The 19,612-nt window shown below is 43.6% G+C and overlaps 1 protein-coding gene across 7 annotated transcripts in view; it reads right to left on the bottom strand.

Moving 5' to 3' along the window:
- LOC6727832 (single-minded homolog 1) overlaps nt 1-14,207 on the bottom strand; it is a 30,218-nt gene extending 16,011 nt beyond the window's left edge. For 2 of the 7 annotated variants that reach the window (XM_016176590.3, XM_039294904.2), the window contains exons 1-3: nt 13,235-13,693; nt 11,560-12,061; nt 382-572 (exon numbers count right to left, since the gene is read on the bottom strand). In XM_016176590.3, the coding sequence (XP_016034417.1) occupies nt 382-572; nt 11,560-11,615 (247 nt within the window). In that variant the 5' untranslated portion in view covers nt 11,616-12,061; nt 13,235-13,693. Of the gene's footprint in view, nt 1-381; nt 573-11,559; nt 12,062-13,212 lie in introns of all 7 variants that reach the window. The other 5 variants (XM_039294905.2, XM_039294899.2, XM_039294902.2 and 2 more) reach the window with 5 other exon arrangements.
- Nucleotides 14,208-19,612: the final 5,405 nt, after the last annotated feature.

The raw sequence follows: 19,612 nt of genomic DNA, 5'->3' as shown, positions 1-19,612 counted from the left end.
TTTTTCCGAATTTTCCGTGTGCTTTTTAGCCCCTAGTCGCTTTGTTCCAGACCGCCCCACGCTGCTGGCTGCTTCCTTCCTGTTCTTTAATCCGTCAACAGCACGTGCGTGTGTTTGTCTGTCTGTCGGTCGCTTGGTCGGTTGGTCCTTTTCACCTTTCGGGAGGAGAGGACCTCCTGGCGCGGCGTTGAAATTAGTTTTGAATCATTTATGAGTCATGTTGTTTAGGGTCTGGGCCGCAGTCTGACCAACCAAACCCAGAACGGGGAGTTCCTCCGGCCGGGCATAATCGATTTAATAGGCCGAAATTGCTACGCGCCGTATGTTGAGAGGGTGTTTTCCCCATATATATGTATACATATATAGCGGACTAGCACTCACCTTGAAAATAACTTTTGGTTCTTAAATAACTAACAGACAGCCTTAGAATGCTCAGTCGATCCAGTTTGCTCAAGATGTTCTGCTCGAAGGGGAGCAGCGAGGCCAGCAGATCCAGCTCGGCGTTGAGGCGCTCCCGATGCCGCTTTGATGGATTGCTCTTTGTGACGCCATCCTTGGGCGGCGGCTTCAGGCTGGGGGTGAAATGAAAATTGAGGAAGTGAGTGAAAGGGAAATTCAAAACAATTTTCATGCATAAATGGAAAGTGGCTCCCTAAATAGAACTGAAACTAGAGCGTATGAGGCCTCGGCCGCGTCAGCTGGCGACGACGGTGGCGTGAACTTGAAAAGGTCAAAAAATATTAATTGCACTTATCAGTTACCCCAAACTACATAATAACAGTCGCACAATGGACCTCGATATATCCTCCCCCAGATGTTTCAACGGCCCTCGAGGATTACAACCATAAAACGGACACTCAATCAAGGGTGGGTGGGTTCGATTAGCTATGCCCACTTGGTTCTCTGATTAGTCGATCCGCAAGGAGTGGGTGAATTGCACAATCGATCCCCTTTGTATCTGCAGTGCGTGATAAGGATATCTTTAATGACCGGCACATTTCACTTTCGAATCGCTTTTCGGTTAATGCGAGAAAATGTGCTGTTGACTCTACTTTTGTTTATAAGTTGAATGAATGCACAGTTTAGGAAAATATGTAAATGTAAATAAAAAAAATGTATATAATACAGAAGTATATCATTTAAATATTTCTTCATATTCCTTACTTCATAACGAAAAGCCCATTTTTCCTAAATGGATACCTATATCAAATATAATTGAACTAATCGATCGACTTCTTCCTATGAATTAACTTATTATATTTCCACATTTTAAGTCCCATGCCTTGATTGCGATTCAAGAAAGTTAATCGGGCCTATTACCCGGCTCCACCTCTAACAGTTTCCATGAATCAAATCATAAACGGGAATATGCCCACAAATCAGAAGTCGGACCGCAATCCGAAGCCACTCCAATTAAATGTCATAAAATGTTCGAGGACCCAGCAAACCCAACGCAACCCAAACCGAGGACGAGTCAAAAATACCATTGTAAAGCCAAATGCAGTATGTGATATTATTATCATGGGGTTGTGCGGGAATGGAGCCGCAGAACTCATAAATGCAAAATCCGTTTATGATGGGGCACGGGGAATGGGAAATGGGGAATCAAGAATCAGGAATCAAGAATCGGACTTGAGTGGTGGCAATCTGGATTAGCTCGTGGTTGGACTGGGATTCAAGAGCTTTGCCGCTAATTCATCATTATCTCTGCCCGTAAGCGGATAAGTGGAACAGTTCTGCCGGATTGTCTTTATAAGCTGCGTTCTCGGAGTTACCTCCATCTCTGGCTCCACTTTGTGTGTTGCACTGTGTTCTTTTTTTAATTGTTTTTTGTCTCATCATTTTCATTGACATTATTACATGGGTAATTGCGGTAATTAAATATAATTATTGTTGTAATTTATGAGACGACCCCCTTCATGGCCGTTCCAACCCTTTTCCCTTCGCGTTTGCGTGGCTTTTTTGTCACTGTTTGAAATTTTTTAGATGCTTTGTTTGCCGTTTGAGTTTTTGTGTGTGCTGTTTTTATTTGGAAAACTTTTTGCTCGACTGCACACACACACACACACACACGAGTGGCGGAAAAAAGGACGCGGACTGTTGCAGGATATTGTCGCGTTAAGTTAATTGGCTGACGGACCTCGTCCTGTACTTTTTTTTTTTGCTGCAGCAGCAGCAGCAGGTTCCCGGGTAATTGTCAGTGGCATGTCCGTTTGGTGTCACAAAACTGGACGACGACATGTTGCCTCAAATTGTCGCTGGCCGGATAATCCCCACTGCTGATATCGGAACAGTCCCAATCCCAATCCTATTATCGTGCCACCAAGGTGTTGTCCTGCAGGAGAAGGAATGCCAAGTTGTCGCCCGGCAGCCAAGGATAAAGAGATCGCAGATAGCAATTCCAGCAGAGACCCACTAGGATTCCAGTGGCTACGCAAATCGACGCTAAATGTGGTATTCTTTAACCTGAAGAACTCTCATCAAATCAATTCAAATCGAACGAACGCATTTAATGAAATGGCCAATTACGAAGAAATTTGAAAATGATCAGTGTCTGGGCACAAAAAAGGATAAACGAGCGAACTTATAGCTGGACTTCGGCGGCATGATTATATTGATGAACGAAACCGTTAGACGCATCGGAATGCACTGGAGGACGCCAGTCAAGGCTGCGAATTAGCAAAGGGAATCGACATAGAAATAATTTCCAAGCCAGGCCAAATTGAGGCCCCTGCCAAATTGGGGGCAATGCGGTGTATTATTTTTTTGCGCCCCTCTTGCTCTCAGTTTGCGCGGCATAAAATGTATAATTTTCTTATTATCTATATATGTATGGCGAGGGAATGAAAAGGAAGCCAAATGGCAAGGGCAACGGGAAAGGCAACGGCAAAGGATCAGAGGTAGGACGGCAAGTACTGGAAATAAAATTAATTCCATAAACAACTTTCCAAAAAGTAAAGAACTTTCGGCGGCGGCGGCGGTGGAAAGGTAAAAGGTGGCTCAACCTTTTGTCTGGGAGCCATAAAAACGTCAAGCAGGAGAAACACAGAGAGAGTTTAGAGAGGAATCCTAGCCAACAAAGGATATCTGCAGAGGTGTGTGTGTGTGTGTGTGTGTATCTGTATGCTCCACGTTCCTTGCGAACTTTCAGCCCCAAAAAGCCATTTTTATTCTCCTTCAGCTTTGTCGACATCGTCGTCCTCGTCCTTTCTATACATTTTTCCTCATGTATTATTTTCGCCATTTGCGTTGCTTCCCTGCTTTGCCACCCATCCCACCCATTCGGCATTCTTCTTCACATTTCTTCTTTCCTTTTCCCATTATGAAATGAATTGCTTTTAAAGAAATTACAATGCGGACGACTTTTGGGATTGGGGTTTCGTTGGCCGGATCGGTGGGAGGAGCCCAGGGATTGCGGACCGTGGTGGTGGTGGTATATGTGTGTCTCGATTGGGTTGACACAAATTGCAAGGTCCAAGGCTGTCGTCTCGCCCACAAAACGCCAAAGCAAAGTCCAGAGATCTAGCAGATACGATATAAGCCCTAAATCCCGACGCACCACACCCACTGTTGTCCACAGCGGTAGATATATTAAAAAGCTTGAAGCAAATTTATTAGGCTTAATCACAAAAACTAATTAAAAGACTGCGGTATTTATACGTACTATCATCAAATCACAAATTGAAATATATATAAATATAGTATGCCAGGACATATGTTAATTATAAAAACTATAACGAGGCATCTGAATAATTCATTACAATATCTAAACTATCCCTATCCACTATCCAAGGTAGCTTATCAACCTGGTCAGGTCATAAGATGAAGTGACCTAGTAACCCTAAGTATAGATGCATTTGTCATATTAGCATTTGTTGTATATTGCAAAAAATAACAAGGGGAAATCCCAAAACGGATCAATTTACGAATAATACAAAGTTATGTTGGTGTGGGAATCCACAAGCTGTCTAATTTGCAAAATTTAGCAAGTAAACGAAAACTTTCCTTTCGAATATGTTCCCATTTGCAAGTGTCGATTGTTGCTTAATCCCCACGACGACCCTCGACCTCTGACTTGGATTTGCATACGGCAGAGTTCAGCCGGCACCCCCGCTTCAAAAGTCCCGCTTCCTCGTGCCTTTGTGATATGTTTATAAACAAATGACACGCAATCCTTTGGGGGGCACGTGAGTTCACGGCATCCAGCTCAGCTGTCTACGCCTTCGGTTCGCTTCCTCGGCCGGCTTGCATGCAAAGCATTACGCATACGCAGCGTGTTCAGGTGGCTTTTGCTACCGCTGCTGTTGTTGATCATAACACGCTCAATTTGGCGCCAAAATCGCAGCAAACCGTTAGCAACTGGCACACTCATATACTCACGCAGACCAGACCCAACCAGACACTCATTCATTCATTCATCAGTTGGTAGCTCTTTTGACTTTGGCCTATGCGTGTTGGTCGAGAGCTGCGTGCCGCCACTGCACCTGATAGATGTGCCCCCTTGCCACCAAATCGGCGGCAACCCTTTCGGCACCTATAAAAACGCCAAGTAGCGTGTCCAAAACCGAAAAACTCTAAACAACAACAGCATATTGTGGGTCATCACAGCTTACTTTTACTGCAACTAATTTGATTTTGCATACTCTTAAACAACCACCCACTTGTTGATAGAGAATGTAGAGAATACATCTACATCCAGACTATAAAAATGCCAGACACACTCGTATCTGAACTGTCACAGTGATATTCCTTGAAAATGTCACAATTAATTGAATTTACATTTCTGCATATAAAAATGTCAAAACAAAGAGGGGCCTATAAGAGCGAGGCTCGAATTTAAGCGCCATTTAGGAAAGCTGTCAACTGAGGAACATGCCACTCTGCTACCGTGCTGCAACTTTGGTCCAGTCACTTAGCCCCAACAGCCAACAGAATCTGGCCACAAAGGAACCCTCCTAATCTATGGACCACTTAATGGATCTGCGCCAAATTCACGCATAAATTTCAAGGCTCAGCATCCCAAAGCTGTTAAAATTAACGAGGAGCACACGTAGTCAGTGGTGGCGAGGGGAGCTTCACAGCTTGGCCAACTCATTAATTTTGTCAACCCGAATGCGAGAAAAGTGAATCGAGAGGCAGTAGCTGAAACCAAAAGCGACTACAAAACGATCGCGCAACTCTGTCAAGATAACAAGGCGGCGAAAAGAGGAGAAAAGGTGGATCGGATTTGGAGGAGACCAAGTCGGAAGAGTGTTACACAGAAAACTATAATAATAATTATTTGCAATAATCTAACCAATAACGATAATACTAGCTTATCATTAAAGACAAGACGATTCATTTTCCTGATGGTTTCAAACTAATGTTCAATTGGTTTATTTATAATTAAATTATTTAGTATGAACTTAATAAAGGCTGTAGCCTCAATATACGTTTCAGATCCTTTGTGCGATCCATCTCATTTGTTTACAGTGTATCTGAACGAAGACTGCGACTGAGAATCTCGGAAGAATCGGTCGCAGGCTCAGGTTCACGGCCCGCGCTAATCGTCAGAGGGGCACAAACACTTCTTGAATGGATTGTGAACCGAATTAAGTTGTTAAACGCATTATTTGCATATTTCGAATGCGGTGATGCCACATTAAGATGCCACAAGCAGTACATCTCCTCCACCCCGAGGCCCTCGGGGCTCATTTGCATATTAATTGTACAAACAGAGGCGGAGGAATGTTCGTTCCGTTCGCTTAATGAAGTGATAAATGTTATCGATGGCTTTGGAGAGGCCGACCATTGCGTTTGATCTATGGGCCAAAGCGACAGTTTTCCCATCGCCAAAGTTTCGCCTCAGTTCGGTTTTCAGTTTATGATCTACCCGGCCAAAAGCAATTTGTATCTACCAGATACATTCTTGCAGTGAGTACATAAAACTACGGTTATAACGACGGACAGTGTGAGTGTGCGGCCGTTTTTAGTTTTATGATTACCCCTGTGTCAAGCTCGGTTCCTTTCTTGCTTCTCGGTATACTTTTAGTTGTAGATGTTCTATGGGGCGGCAAAAGTTCCGCACAAGAATAACGTCAACTGTGCCAGCCGGGGGAACTGAAACTACAGGAACAACAGTAGCAACAGTAACAACAACAGCGGCTAAACTGTGGCAAAGGCAACTCATTTATTTTATCGATTAAACATTTTTGCGATTCGCGCAGCGGAATCTCTTTTGGTCTCTCACCAAAAGGAGCTCCAAAGCCAGGCCATGTGGGCTTTTGGGAAAAAATGTATCTACTACTGACACACACACACAAGCATACACTTGGGTAGCTAATATACAGATACACACACTCGCACACATACAATCACTCGGGGGCGACATCAAAGCGCCGGGCAAAGGCAACTTTGAAAACCTTTTGACAGCTGCGAACGCCAAAAAGGAAGGCGGCCAGGGATGGTGGAAGGGAAGAGGAGTGGTAGTGGGCGAATTAGGAACAGGAAGAAGGAGCGGGAGCAGAATAAGAAGAAGAGGGCAAAGACGAAGGGGCGGTTCCCACCCTGCCCTCTACGGTGGGCGCGGCCTTTGGATTTAGTGGGGCGCAGGATTGGGCCAAGAATGGTAAAAAGGGGCTACTGTGCGCTAATGATGCGCATTTGGCATTTTGGCCTTAATCATTTATCACCCAGCGAAAACGAATAATTATTAAAATTTGTATCTGATTTCGGGTTTTCTTGGACATTCAACCACATAAATAAAATGTAATCAACTAACACTTGTCGAACTTCTTAATTAGGCAATAGGAGCCGTCGCAAAATTATCTTAAAACATTAGCATCCATTTAAAATTATAAATAATTGTATATTTCAGTATATAAATCGAAAGTTCCTTGAAATATACAGAAGAGTAATACAATAATACGAAAATAATATAATAATATAGTTTAATTCGATATAGGGAAGAAAAGCTATTAACTTTTTAAGTAACAGCGGTACATTTAAGAATACATTTTATCAACAAATCCAGTCTAGTAATAACAAATTAACGGTTCAGTTTCATCAATGATAATTTGATTTGTTCGAGCAGCTGAATAAAGCTAACATTTTCGTAAAATTCCGTTCAGCCCCCATTCTCTACAACAAAATGCCTTTTGTAAGCTCACTGCCAGAGTTAAACGATCCCTTTTGGGCCCAGGGTTCTGGGTAAGGGAAAAGGTAACTAAAAGTATCACCTGCTCGGGCCAGATACCACCTCCTCGCCGACTGCAGCCCAAGCGACACCCCGCCCAACCCCGCTGCTCCTGGCCAGCCCCTTGGGCGCTCCACTTCAGCGCACACTCGAAAAAGCTGAAAAACACAAAAACTACAGAGAAATATGCAGAAGGCAACAGTGCGTCCTGGTTGTGGTCCTGCTGCTAGTCCTATTCCTCCTGCTGCTGCTGTTGGAACTTTTACTGCCGGCCGCACTTCGGTGGTGGATTTTAATGGAACGCTTTGGGTTAATACAAAATTCTTTTGTTTTGCTTTCGCTGACTAACCTGGGCTAGGCTCGGGGTTGGCCAAATGCAGGTGGTCAGCCGGGTATTATGGATTAGTGGATGGTGGACTAACACATCGCTTCCAAACAGTTCCCCAGTTCACTGACACTAAGGCGATCCGTTCACGGAGATCCTGATCCGCTGGCCAGACGGAAAGTCCGACAAATCGATGGTTTTAGACCAACTAAATCGCTTGTAAGGCCGTAAGCGCTTCAACACCTTCCAACATGACTGATGCGGTGGCATGGGAAGTCTGCCCGAATAAATGACAACAAAGTAGCTGCCCCAAATGAGACAGAAGACAGAAAGAGACACTCGAGGCACTCGTTTAATGGCTGATATCGGCGTACCCCTTTCTCCTGGCCAAATCTCTGGCCCACTGCCGCCCAGTTTGGCATATGGAGCAGCACTATTTAGGCTTCGATACGCTGCATTACGCAATGGTGTTAATTACTAACACACGGACACTAGGCACCCGGCGAGTAGGAGAGCTACAAATACTATAGATATGGATACTTTGATACTTGAATACCCATATACTTAGATACTCGGGCACACACACTGCCAGACGGATAATCGCCGGCAAGCAACTGAAGCGAACTGGCAGTGGAAAACGGTTAACCAAAGACGGTAGCAAAAGCATTTAAAGCCATTTTAGCCACGGCGTCCCCGATAGAAAATCGTCCATAAAAAAGGCAAGGTTTTGGCTTTAAATGAATCGGAGAGTTGTTTGTAAATGCAGACAAGACACTTTAAAAGTATTTTTTTAAGGATATCCCCCGGCATATGTCATTCAACCCACATACACGTATATCTGCCGATCTCCGACACCCCCATTCCTTTGTAATTAACTAAATAGAATAACCCGCCAGTCGGCCGGCTTTCAAGCCGAGATACTTTTAACCCCATGTGAACCGGGTTTTGTGTGGAGGGCGCAGGCGCAACTAATGAGCAACCCACCACCGTAAGCCATGTGGTGTCTCCCCCACCCACCCATTCATCGCCCGCCGGCTGGTCAGCCCGTTTGACCAACATTAAATTGAGCTGCGACTTCCAAATGAATGTGCCCTACGAGAAAAGAGGTCCTGGCCATATGGTCGTCGGATAGGGACCCTGAAAGCCGTGCTCCGACTGAAGCGGCCAAAACATATGTCGCAGTGGGCTGCGGTTTTCCACTCAACGATCTCCTGGCATGTGGGAACGAAACATTCCATATATGCTACGAAGTGTAATTCATCAAAATTTTCACGAATTTAATTTGCCGCAAGCGGAGTGGGAAACTGAATGTGGCTGGACTTAAGGTTCAGTTACACAAAAATAATAATTAACTTCGAAAGGCGGCAGAGGAAATAGATCCCTATTAGAAAATAGATAAGTTTAAATATATATTAAAGGACATAAATATATACAAATGTTTAAACATTTCAGCATGGAAATGAAACATCATCTGGACAAGCTTTGAGTATGAAAACAAATTTATTTTACCCCCACTTTAAACGTACCAGTTTTGCAACTTAATCAAACTGCATGAAAAGCGACTGCTTGAACTTTAAGCCCCTGCAACACCAACAATCGCAACTGCAACTTGGCTAATTACCATCGCGCCACAACTGCAGCTTAAAGGAGCATTTCAAAGGATACACCAGCTGCAGCAATCAATAACGAGGATACCCTCGCACACCCCTCCTGTACATAGCTGCAACCAGAACAACAATAAGCTCGCATAGAGAGCATAAACAACTAGCTGATAATCAATAAAGCAAAAGCAGGACTGATATATCCATAACAACCAACAAGTGGAAGCACCAACAGCGAGGGGCACAGCGATTCCAGGCGGCAGGATGGGGCACCGTTTTAGGGGTTAGGGGCAGCTCACAACTTTAAATACTTGTGGTAATGGCCAACAACTCTCAGAAACGGATGCAATGGCTTCCAATTAAACTGTGCACTGAAGTCGCTGCATTTGGGGTAAAGGAAGAACGGAAGGATAGTAAAAAACCGCGAATTCCTAGATCAGCCAGATAATAAATTGCACAGCAAATATTAAGTTCGATTGAAATGAAGCAGGTAAAAACATAGAGAGAATAAGCATTGTAATAAATACTTATTAAAAATAAATAAAGCAACTTTAAATACAAATATATTTATTTTGCAACTCTCTTCTACCTGCCACAAACTTTGTAGTGCTGAAATGCAATTGAATAGATAAGTTCCTAATAAAATAGTTGCACGCAAACAACAAACTTGGCCAAATGTGCAGTAAGCCTATGCGTCGTATGCGTAATATTCGCTAGAACCTAGGGGTGAGCAGCCCAATTCAAGGGGCAGCTGCTTCCCAGCACTTGGGAGCTCAATTAAATTGCACTAAAAACGGAGCAGCTTGAAGCTAAGGGAGCACATTTTGATCAGTTCATTAAAGGCATTAAAAAAAATAAAAACTATGATCGAGGGGCAAATGCAACGCTCGGCGCAAAACCCTAAAAGAGTGAGGCTCTCGACCTGCCACTCGAATAATTGCAGGTGTGCATTGCAGCAGGGAGAGGCAAGGTGACAATTTTGCGTCACTCGAGCGAGTCAGAGTCGGTGTCAGCTTTGAGCCAGGCCCACAGCCAGGTCCACAGCCAGGTCCACGGGGTGGCACTTCGAAGGCCCTGCTGTTTTTTTTTTCCTTTTGCCAACTGCAGTAAAGCGTAATTGTTTTTTTTTTTTCTTTTTTTATCAGACTAGCAAGAACAGCGAATTACGCGACTGCCTGTCGATGGTGAAACGTATTAAGTTGAAGTTTTACGGCGTAGCCGGGAACTTTAATAAAAACAAAATTTAGGGAGAAGGGGAATTAAATTGCACACAAGGAACTTACTCTGAAGTGCACAACGCCTTGAACAAACAAATGTTTTAGTTTAAGTTGGTAGAGTTTTAATAGAAATAATATCATAATAACATATTAGGTTATTATTATCAATAAGGCCTATAATAATATAATATAATATAATAAGGCCAATATAATGTAAGATTTTAACATTAAAGCTAAACGGTTAATATTGTAGTAAATATTCCCCGAAAGATACTTTTTGAATCGGAACTATACTGTTAATAACTGGTTTACTAATCCGACTACAACTAAGTAGATGTTCGTCTAAACGCTATATTAGATGAGTTATCCAATCTATCAACTGCATGCTTTTCCTAAATAGATCCTGGTTCTTTGCTTTTCCGAAGATAATCTACGCAGACGTGAGCTGCCCGTTCTTCGCTCTTTCTGAAGACTGAGGCGCTGAAGCTGATCAGTGGCTCTTGATTATGGGGGTCGCAACATTAGCGATCGGTGGTCTGCACTTGGCGAGGGGGCGTGGCCGGGCTGCAGTTGCCGCTCCTCGCCTTCTGCATATTTAGCAGCGCTGCTCATGATAATGCGTGAGTTCTCATATATTTATATTGAAAACATTATGCTTTGTGCGGCTGCAGCAGCTAAGTACACAAAATTATCAGAAATTATGTGCACCTTGGGACAGGCAGATTCCGATCTCCCCCAGCGAACAGCCGGAGGGGCCGCCGTCATCGTCATCATCATCAGCATGACCGTTCATCATCATCTCCATCAACTGTTTGGCTACTGTAATTTCACGGTAACCTGCCCCGACATGCATAATGCAAATCAATTTGAGGCTATCGGTCGGCAAAAGGGGGATTCACCTCCCTTCATTTCATCCGAGGGCCAAGTCAAAAGTCAATGGCGATGGCAATTTGTCAACAAAGTGGCCAGCAGCGGATGATTAATAATCGAATCTGGGGGATTCAAGACCAGTAGCAACGGAGATTGATGGATCGTCAGCGGGTGGCGCCACAAGGTGGCAAGCTGGTAAGTGGCAAGTGCAGCCAATCGCATTGATTGAAATCTTTCAGTAATAACAGAGCACCCAACAACCCGCTCCACAAACAATCCGCCTCCCGCTGTGCATTTATATCTGAATCTGAATCCGTATCTTGGGATTCGGATCGGTATTGGTTCTCGGATTGGACTGGGGCTTGGACTCACCTCTTGCCGTTGCGTCGCCTTCGCTTGGTGGCGTAGACGGTGCCCAGCTGGCTCATTGCTAGGGCGGAGTTCGTTATGGTCGCCGTCGTGAATGATTTTAACTCTTATTATTTTTCGTATCAATATTTCGCTGTTGTCTTCTGCTGCCTTCTGCTCGTCTGTCGTACAGGTTGTTTCCTCGTCGTGGCTTTCTTATTTCGCTTTTTTCCTTTTGTAATTGGTTTTTATTTATTGATTTGGCTTGCTCTGCGTACACACTCTCACACACACGGACTCGCACACAGACACAGCCAGGAGCTGAGTGCGATCAGATCCGCTGAGATCCTGCTGCGGTTTTCGCTTTCGGAGTTGTAGCCACGCGTAAATTTCGTTTTTTCTTCTTTGTATTTATTTTTAATTATCATCACGCTTACATTTTGTTTGCTTTTTCATTTCTCGCGCTCCTTTTGTTTTTTTTATTTTGATTTTGTGAATATTGCACTGTAGTTTCAGTTGGTTGGAGCTAAATGAGGGATTTAATGCGAAACTGTGATTCAGCAATTGAGAAAGGCTGGGAATTTTGATTTTTATTTCATTCGATTGAGTTTCTAAGGCTATGACTTTGGTTCAACCTAATAGATTTATTAATTAGTCCCGACGGAGAATGATTTTCCTTTATCTAAAATAAATCCAATTAACTTAATTTGGTAATGTCATGGAGCCGTTGTCTAATAGGATTTGATTTTGCTTTGTATTGTAGAAAAGTATAATATGCTATTAAGTTATTTACTTTATTTTGAAAATTATATTTTGATAAATCTTGAAAGTATATTGTACATAAATTTATTAAAATTTTTATCAGAAAGCGCTAAATGCTTAGAAATATTGAAAAGATTGGCACTTTTCTAACGAAGTGTGATTCTTCTAATTATAAGTTAAACTGATTACGCGTTATGAAAAAATATAACAGATTATGTTAGCAAGTTATTAAACATTAAAGTCAACCTATAATGTTAATTAATTTGAAAAGCATGAGCTTTTTTTGAAATTAAAAAAAAACTTTTCTTCTTGTCAGAAAAACTGTGAAAATCCCTCAATCCTTTTTCAATTGCTTTCAAAAACGAGTTGTTGTTTATGATGTTTTGTTTTGATTCGAGTGGCTGCGATTTGCAGGTTATTGTTTTGGTTCTTTCGTGGCAACACTTTTGCTTTTTCACTTGCACTTTTGCCGTTTGTGTTGGTGGTGTTGTTGCTCGTGGGCTCTGGTTTATCAATGGGCGATGTTTGCGATGACGACGCATGCAACAGAGGAAATCAAAATCGGCACGGAACCAAAAGCGCTAACGCAAGAACGGCACGCAAATCATTTTCATTTTGCGGCACGATCGACGTCGACGTCGGCAGATCCGCCGGCAGCGCAGCCGGCAGAGCAACCAGAGGCGAGTTGTCAAAGTGACATTTTTCAGGCACGCACACACACACACACGCGCGTGGGTGTGTTGGAATAGTAAAATAGATAGAAGTGAATGACCGCCGGCAGTCTGCAATTCGCACACGTGACTCCTCGAAGCCTTTACAGAACCTCCAGTTACAGGGTATCGCGTGCTGCGTTTCGCTTTTGTTTCTGTTTTCGCCTCTATTGTTGTTGTATTGCCTTTTTAGGGGGACACTCACGCACACACAAACACGCACGCACCTTTTAGCGGGATTCTGGCGACGGCGAAACAACCGTTAGGAGGGAGCAGCGACTGCAACTGCACGCGAGCGCCAGAAGCGAGTGAATGAATGAACAACAGTGCCAAAAAAACGGACAAACGGGCATTTGAAACGAGGCACAAAGGCGATGGAGCGCGCTCTCTCACTCGCACTCGGCGCGGTGCTCTAAGTCGCTATCTCTCACTCGCACTCTTTCAATCGTGACTCTGCTGCGCTGTGGCCACGTAAACGCTTTGAGATTCCAACAAGAACTGAGCGGCGCCACGAAACGAATGGAAAAACCAGTCCTGGCGGAACGCACTGGCAATGGAACACGCGGGCGGCGTGTTTGGGGCCACTTCCAGTCGTCCTGGCAACGAGCGATCGCCAAGCGACGCGGTCGCGTGGGAGTGAGACAGAGCGAACGATGTTCCATTACCAACCGTTCCAGCGTCGCCATACGTGCGACTGGAAGGGAGCGACCAACCAAGTCGGTCTTGGAAGTGCTGCAGCTATCTCGTTCGCACCCTGTAGTTTCGTTATAGGGGGCGTGTTCGCACACACATACTCACACTCACGGCCTAGTAGCGCCGACTCTTTCCAGCGCACTGCCTACTGGAAATGGAAATTCGGGGCACATCGCTCATCTCTTAATTAATTAGGCGGTAATTAAGAGCTATCAGTGCTATCGCTCAATGGCATCTATCCGCCATACTCTTCTCCTATTCCGAACTTATCTGAGCCGGATTTTACTTCGTTTTGCCACTGAAATGCAAATTTTATTTGGTGTGACCAAAGCCATTAAGGCCATAAACATGAGCACTCACTTCGCGCTTATCGCGAATGATTTATTCACATGTGCCACCTGACAACCGCAAAAGAACAAGGAGAACGAAATGCACACCGCTGCCCAGAACAAAACCAGAAATCATATTCCTACACCTAGACGGGCAAAATGTCCGTGCCCAAGAACCCGATTGGATAGTGTACAAGACCCCTTTATCCCATGGCCCATATGCTGCGTCCGCCTTTGACCGCATGTCACAGATGGCGATGGAGATGCACTCGTCAAAGGTACAGTTGGCACTCTTAAAGAAGTTTTTTATAAATAATTTAAATTAACTTTAATAACAATCCTTAATGGGCTATACATTTTGTAATTAATATGAGTACTGTTATTTACGAAAAAAATATAAGTTTCATTTTAAAAATTGGCGAAATGTTACGTTACTAACTTTTTCTTTTTAAAAAATCTTGCATACTTGGTGGCGCTGGAAAGCCACAATATCCAAACACTTTCAATTATGCAGACCATTGAAGTTCATTTATGTAGTTTCTTAATTTGCTTACTTACGTACACTCTAAGAACGCATTATTATTATCGAATGACCACTGTAGAATGCCTTCAATTTCGAAAAGGTATTTTTCTTTTATTGTGACGTCAGCCATGTACGAAATTGTTGGCACTGTATTTGTATTGCGTGCAGCTATTCAATGCCAAGTCAGAAGGCTGAAGAAAACAATATTTCCTCAGCTAGAATCTCCAGTAGTCTGGTGTCTCACTCAAGTCCCGCTGCGTAAACTAAGGACAACAGCAGCTCCAGAGACAGCAGGATCAGAAGAATCGAAAGAATCAGAAGAGGATTCACTCCGAAGAATGAGCAAAACGGAAGGCAGCGCATGTCAATCGGTGGCACTAATAAGTGAGCTGAGCCGAGTGGAGTGGAGTGGAGTGAAGTGCAGCAAAGTGGAAGGGCTTGCAACCAGTTTTGGTGCGTTGCAACTTTTCCCAGCTTGCAGCTTATCAATTTACGCTTCCACTTCGTAAGAGGAGTGCGCAGTGCAGGTGCTTTTCCCACCTCCCCTACATATTCTTATTTGGACTGCCTTGCTCCTTTTTGCATTATCGCTTTAAAGTACAGTACTCACTTGATATATTAAATTGAGGGCCAATATATACAAGAACTGAATGGATTTTTTAAATGTGTTTAATAATTATTTTCCCATAATTAACTTAAAAATACATACAAAATATACACATTTTTACTGTGCATGGTAAATATTTTTTGCTGGGGTTTCTTTGCTGACTGCTGACTGCTCGCTCGTCCGACAATTTCGCGATGACGTCGTTCTCCCCCGATGAGGACTTATGAATGCTTTTCGACGGCATCCTTAATGCGACTTTCCACTCTGGGCCCAAACTTCGCAATCTACCCCTCGTTTTGCCTAATTTCGTAACAAGTTTCTTATTAACTTGTTTTTGCTCGCTGCCTTTGCTCGGCAGCTGCCTGGTCACATCAATGTCACTGCTGATCACATCTAGACAAGCACTCTATATAGATCTATATAATTTGCCAATTAAGTAGGGGATAACCCTCCCCGATATATCAGACCGACAACATTAGCAGGACACAAAAGCCGCAAAACGATAAAAAAAACAACCGAACAGAAAAGATACAAACGTTTTTTTGTGCAGCTCCGCTGCTAACCAGCCAAAGGGTCATATACAAAATTCCACAGAAAGAAGGAAAGACCATTATGCATTTCCCCATAATGTTTACTCCGATCCATTGGCGGCGCCAATTAAATATAATTATTCTGTGTACATAAACAACAGCGGTGAGCTTAAAACAAGGTAAAGCCATAAAGTATAAATGTAAACAAAGTGCAATCTGGGCATACCCCTTGATTAGAGTACAGCAGAGAGTATCAGACCGCGAAAGGAATAAGGGAGAAAGAAAATTGGAAACGTTTTTCCCTTTTTATTATTAGCAAATTTAAAAGTGTAAGTATTTCCCCAACTGTATTCATAACATTCTAAAAGTAAAAATATCCCTTAGAAACAAAACGAACATCATATCATTTTTAAGATTCAAGACATAATGATTAAAAGCACGGTATTTACCAATTCGTTATATCTGAACTAGGACGGCCAAAACAATCAGCTTCAACGGGATATAGAACAATGTTTACCTTTTTTTGAAAAATGCAACTGACCAACCGTTTCTCCACCCCTTATACCCCCGCCCATCTGCGCCCGATAAGTAGCCGCAATTATAATTGCCGTTTGCGGCGGCCCAAAAATGGCTGCCTTTATCCAAGCTGAAAAAAAACTCGTACACACTATCAACATGACAAACAAACGGGCAGAAACAAAAATGTCATTTTAGACAGAACACAGAACTCACTACACGAAACAACAAAAAAAAAGCTGAAAAATGCAAACAATGGCCGCCAGCAGTAGCAGCGGCTATAACAACCCGCGATCAATTGCGCGAGATAAGTGGACAACTCCGCCACCACCACGACAGCACCACAGCACCACCACCAACATCACCAACACCACCTCGGCCACCGCACCACCACCAAAGGGAAGGGCGGCCAACCCAAACGACTCCCTGCCACCACCCACTGCACCGCCCCTTCGGTGCCCTTGCATCGCTGACATATTTCAGATTGAGTTTCCATCCACACCCTTTTGTGGAAAACTGTTGGTGGCTGAAATCAGTAAGCTTGACAAGGAGGAATGACATCCTATGCTAGAAAAAAGAAAAGGATTTTCGATTAAACTATAAAATTTAAATTGCTGTTGGCAAAATTAATCAAACGCAACCTCTTAAGCAACCAACAAGTTTTGGTCAAAAGCTTAATTTTATAATTGTATAATTTGACTTATGCTAATATTATTACTTAACGTTGAGCTAGTAAAAAGTATTCAAAAAGTTGTTCATTTTCGAAAACGTTTCATTTGCGAAGGATTTCTGAACTTAGGTTATTAATTGTAATACATTTCAAACATTTCAATATTTCAACATATAATATTTTTTATTACCGTTATTCCCATTTATATATTTAAACCTAATGATTGTTCACGTTCTATTTACTGCTTTTTATTATTCGAGTTGGCATTTAACGCTTTCGTAGAGTATTTCAATTTAGTAGCTCGCTGACTGGACGATTGTTTGTATAGAGATACACACATTTACATATAGCTGTAGTTGATAATATGGGCTTTTTGTGTGATGGCTATATGGGCACATTCGTGTCGCGTATTTGACACTGTCATTAGAGCTAATGCCAAAGCTGTGCCCCATTCCTGACCCATCGTATCGCCAGGTCCTATCCCGGACTGTCTAATTATGCGAATGTCAATCTTTGTCGGCGTTTTAAGACTTTTCCGATTGTACCGGTGCGATTTCCTATTCGACTGCCACAAGAGACCAAACAAAATGTGATTTATGAAGCGATCCGGCTAACGGATACGAGACGGATCCCGGCTGAAGAGCCAGTTCGGTTCAATTCCGCATCGGATGCAATGGATGGCAATGGTATGGTACGGCATGGTTTGGTCAAGCGGTATCTGAAACAGTTAATCGGCAGCAAAATTAATAAATCCGTTGAGTTTAATAGAGTTCAAAAAGCAAGAACGCACAGCGCAAAGCGAAAGGCATCGCCTGCTAGCTGGTCAGTGCCAGATACGCAAGTCGAGTCCCAGTCGCGAACTATGCTCGTAGGATTTGGCTGCATCTCGGGCTTTGTGGTTTAGCTGGAGCTGGAGCTGGAGCTGGAGCGGAGCTGCCTTTGGGGTCAACGCCGCCGAGATGTTCCCAGAAAGATCAGCAAATGAAGATCTCAATGGGCTGGCCGAGTTGGCCCGGCTGGCTGCTCCTCGTCTAGGCAATGCGCTCAAATAAATTCAATCTAAATTGTAAGTTTGTTTAGCTGGAGGAGCAGGCCAAGTAAGGGGAGGGGGTTGGCCAGTGCAATAACAATAATAATAATAATGCAGCGAAAAGAAAGAGAGATGTTCGCAGGCATCGAACAGGCCAAATTAATCGACCGGACTCCGAACTCCAAACTTGAAACTCGAAACTCGAGAGCTCCATTCCATTGCGAAGCGCCTCTTTTGAGCCAAGCACAGCCAAACGGCCACAACTTTGGCTATTTTCGGGGCGCAAATAAGATTGATCTTTTGTAACTTCCATGCTGCTTTTTCGAACGCTTCCCCGATCTGCCCCCCGCGCCAACCCTTTGCCAGCATCCAGCAGCGGTAATTTGTTATCGCGATGATTTATGAACCATTGGAGACTGCGACTCGAGCAGTTTAGTGGGTGTTTACACAAGCCACGGCCAGACGGAGTGCGAGGAGGGGTCGGAACGAAGGGGACTGCAGCTCGATTCTAATACCCCGGACCGCCCCAAGGCTAATCCAAACACTAGATGGCGCTGCCTGCTCCTTGATGGATTTGTTGCTCAAAAATGTGCAAGCGAATGAAAGCTTTGGGAAGAAGGATCGACTTTGAAGTAACCAGGTAATAAATAATAATAAATAGTTGCACAATATACCTTTACTGCAATTATAAGTTTAACTCTAAATCAGAAACAGAAGACTTTACATAAAACAGGAAAAATGTGGGTTGTGATATTTGTTTATACTATAGACACAAAGCTACTTCCTAACGCAACTCATTCAAAACAACATAACTTCAAAGAGTAAAAGTATGTATGTATATATACTCTTTCAACTGAAAAGTGGAGGGTATCCCGCGAAATACCCTATTCAATTCGAGGCAAACACTGAGGAACCGCAGTTCGAAGGGTCCACCGAGTGCGATGTGAATCGCCTGGCACGTTTCCGCATTTTCCTGGCTCTGGATTGTGCGGCTGTTGCTTTAGCCAACATATTTATCCTCCGCCCTGCCCTGCTGCATCCTGATCAATGGCAGCAGCCGCAGGGCCGCAGAATGATATTGTAGCTCTATATTATGGAAGTATTTAAGGTTCTAAACGATTCAATCGCTGCACTGAGAGAAGTATCTCGACCAGACTGGCCCCAAGATACCTCCACTCTCATGGCATTTCTGGCTGTGCAGTTTGAGCTGTGATGTCTAAATAGCCAGGGAGTAGAGGTACACGATTTTGTTTATTCTCCAGATGGGGCCAATACAAATTGCCTGGGTCCGGAAAACGAGTCGAGAGCAGGCGTGGGCGATAATTGAGAATTTATTCGATGCGTTCTGGGGCGACGTTTATTGGGCCTAAGTATTCTGCTTCCTGTTCGTGGCCCCAATCTCTTCGCCCTTGGCCACCTGTCGCGCCTGAGCAGCAACCATTAATCAGGGCTAACAAAAAGGAAAATACGTATTCAATAAACTGCTCTTAATGATAACCCCAGTTCTGTAATCTGTTTTAGAAGGACCCCGAATTGTCAACAAAATTGCCGCTGATGGAAAACACCAGCAGCCAAAGCGTTGTGGCTAATGGCTCTAAATAACAATGATTAAGTCGCCAAAGGATCCCCGCATCGTATCCGACCCGACCCATTCGATTCGATTCGATCCCATCCAATACCATCCCATGGGATTCCGAAAAAAGTTGG

This window comes from Drosophila simulans, chromosome 3R, assembly GCF_016746395.2.
Source record: "Drosophila simulans strain w501 chromosome 3R, Prin_Dsim_3.1, whole genome shotgun sequence".
In the NCBI taxonomy this organism is placed as follows: domain Eukaryota; kingdom Metazoa; phylum Arthropoda; class Insecta; order Diptera; family Drosophilidae; genus Drosophila; species Drosophila simulans.
Note: the sequence above shows the minus strand (reverse complement) of the source record. Positions and strands in the feature narration are given on the sequence as shown.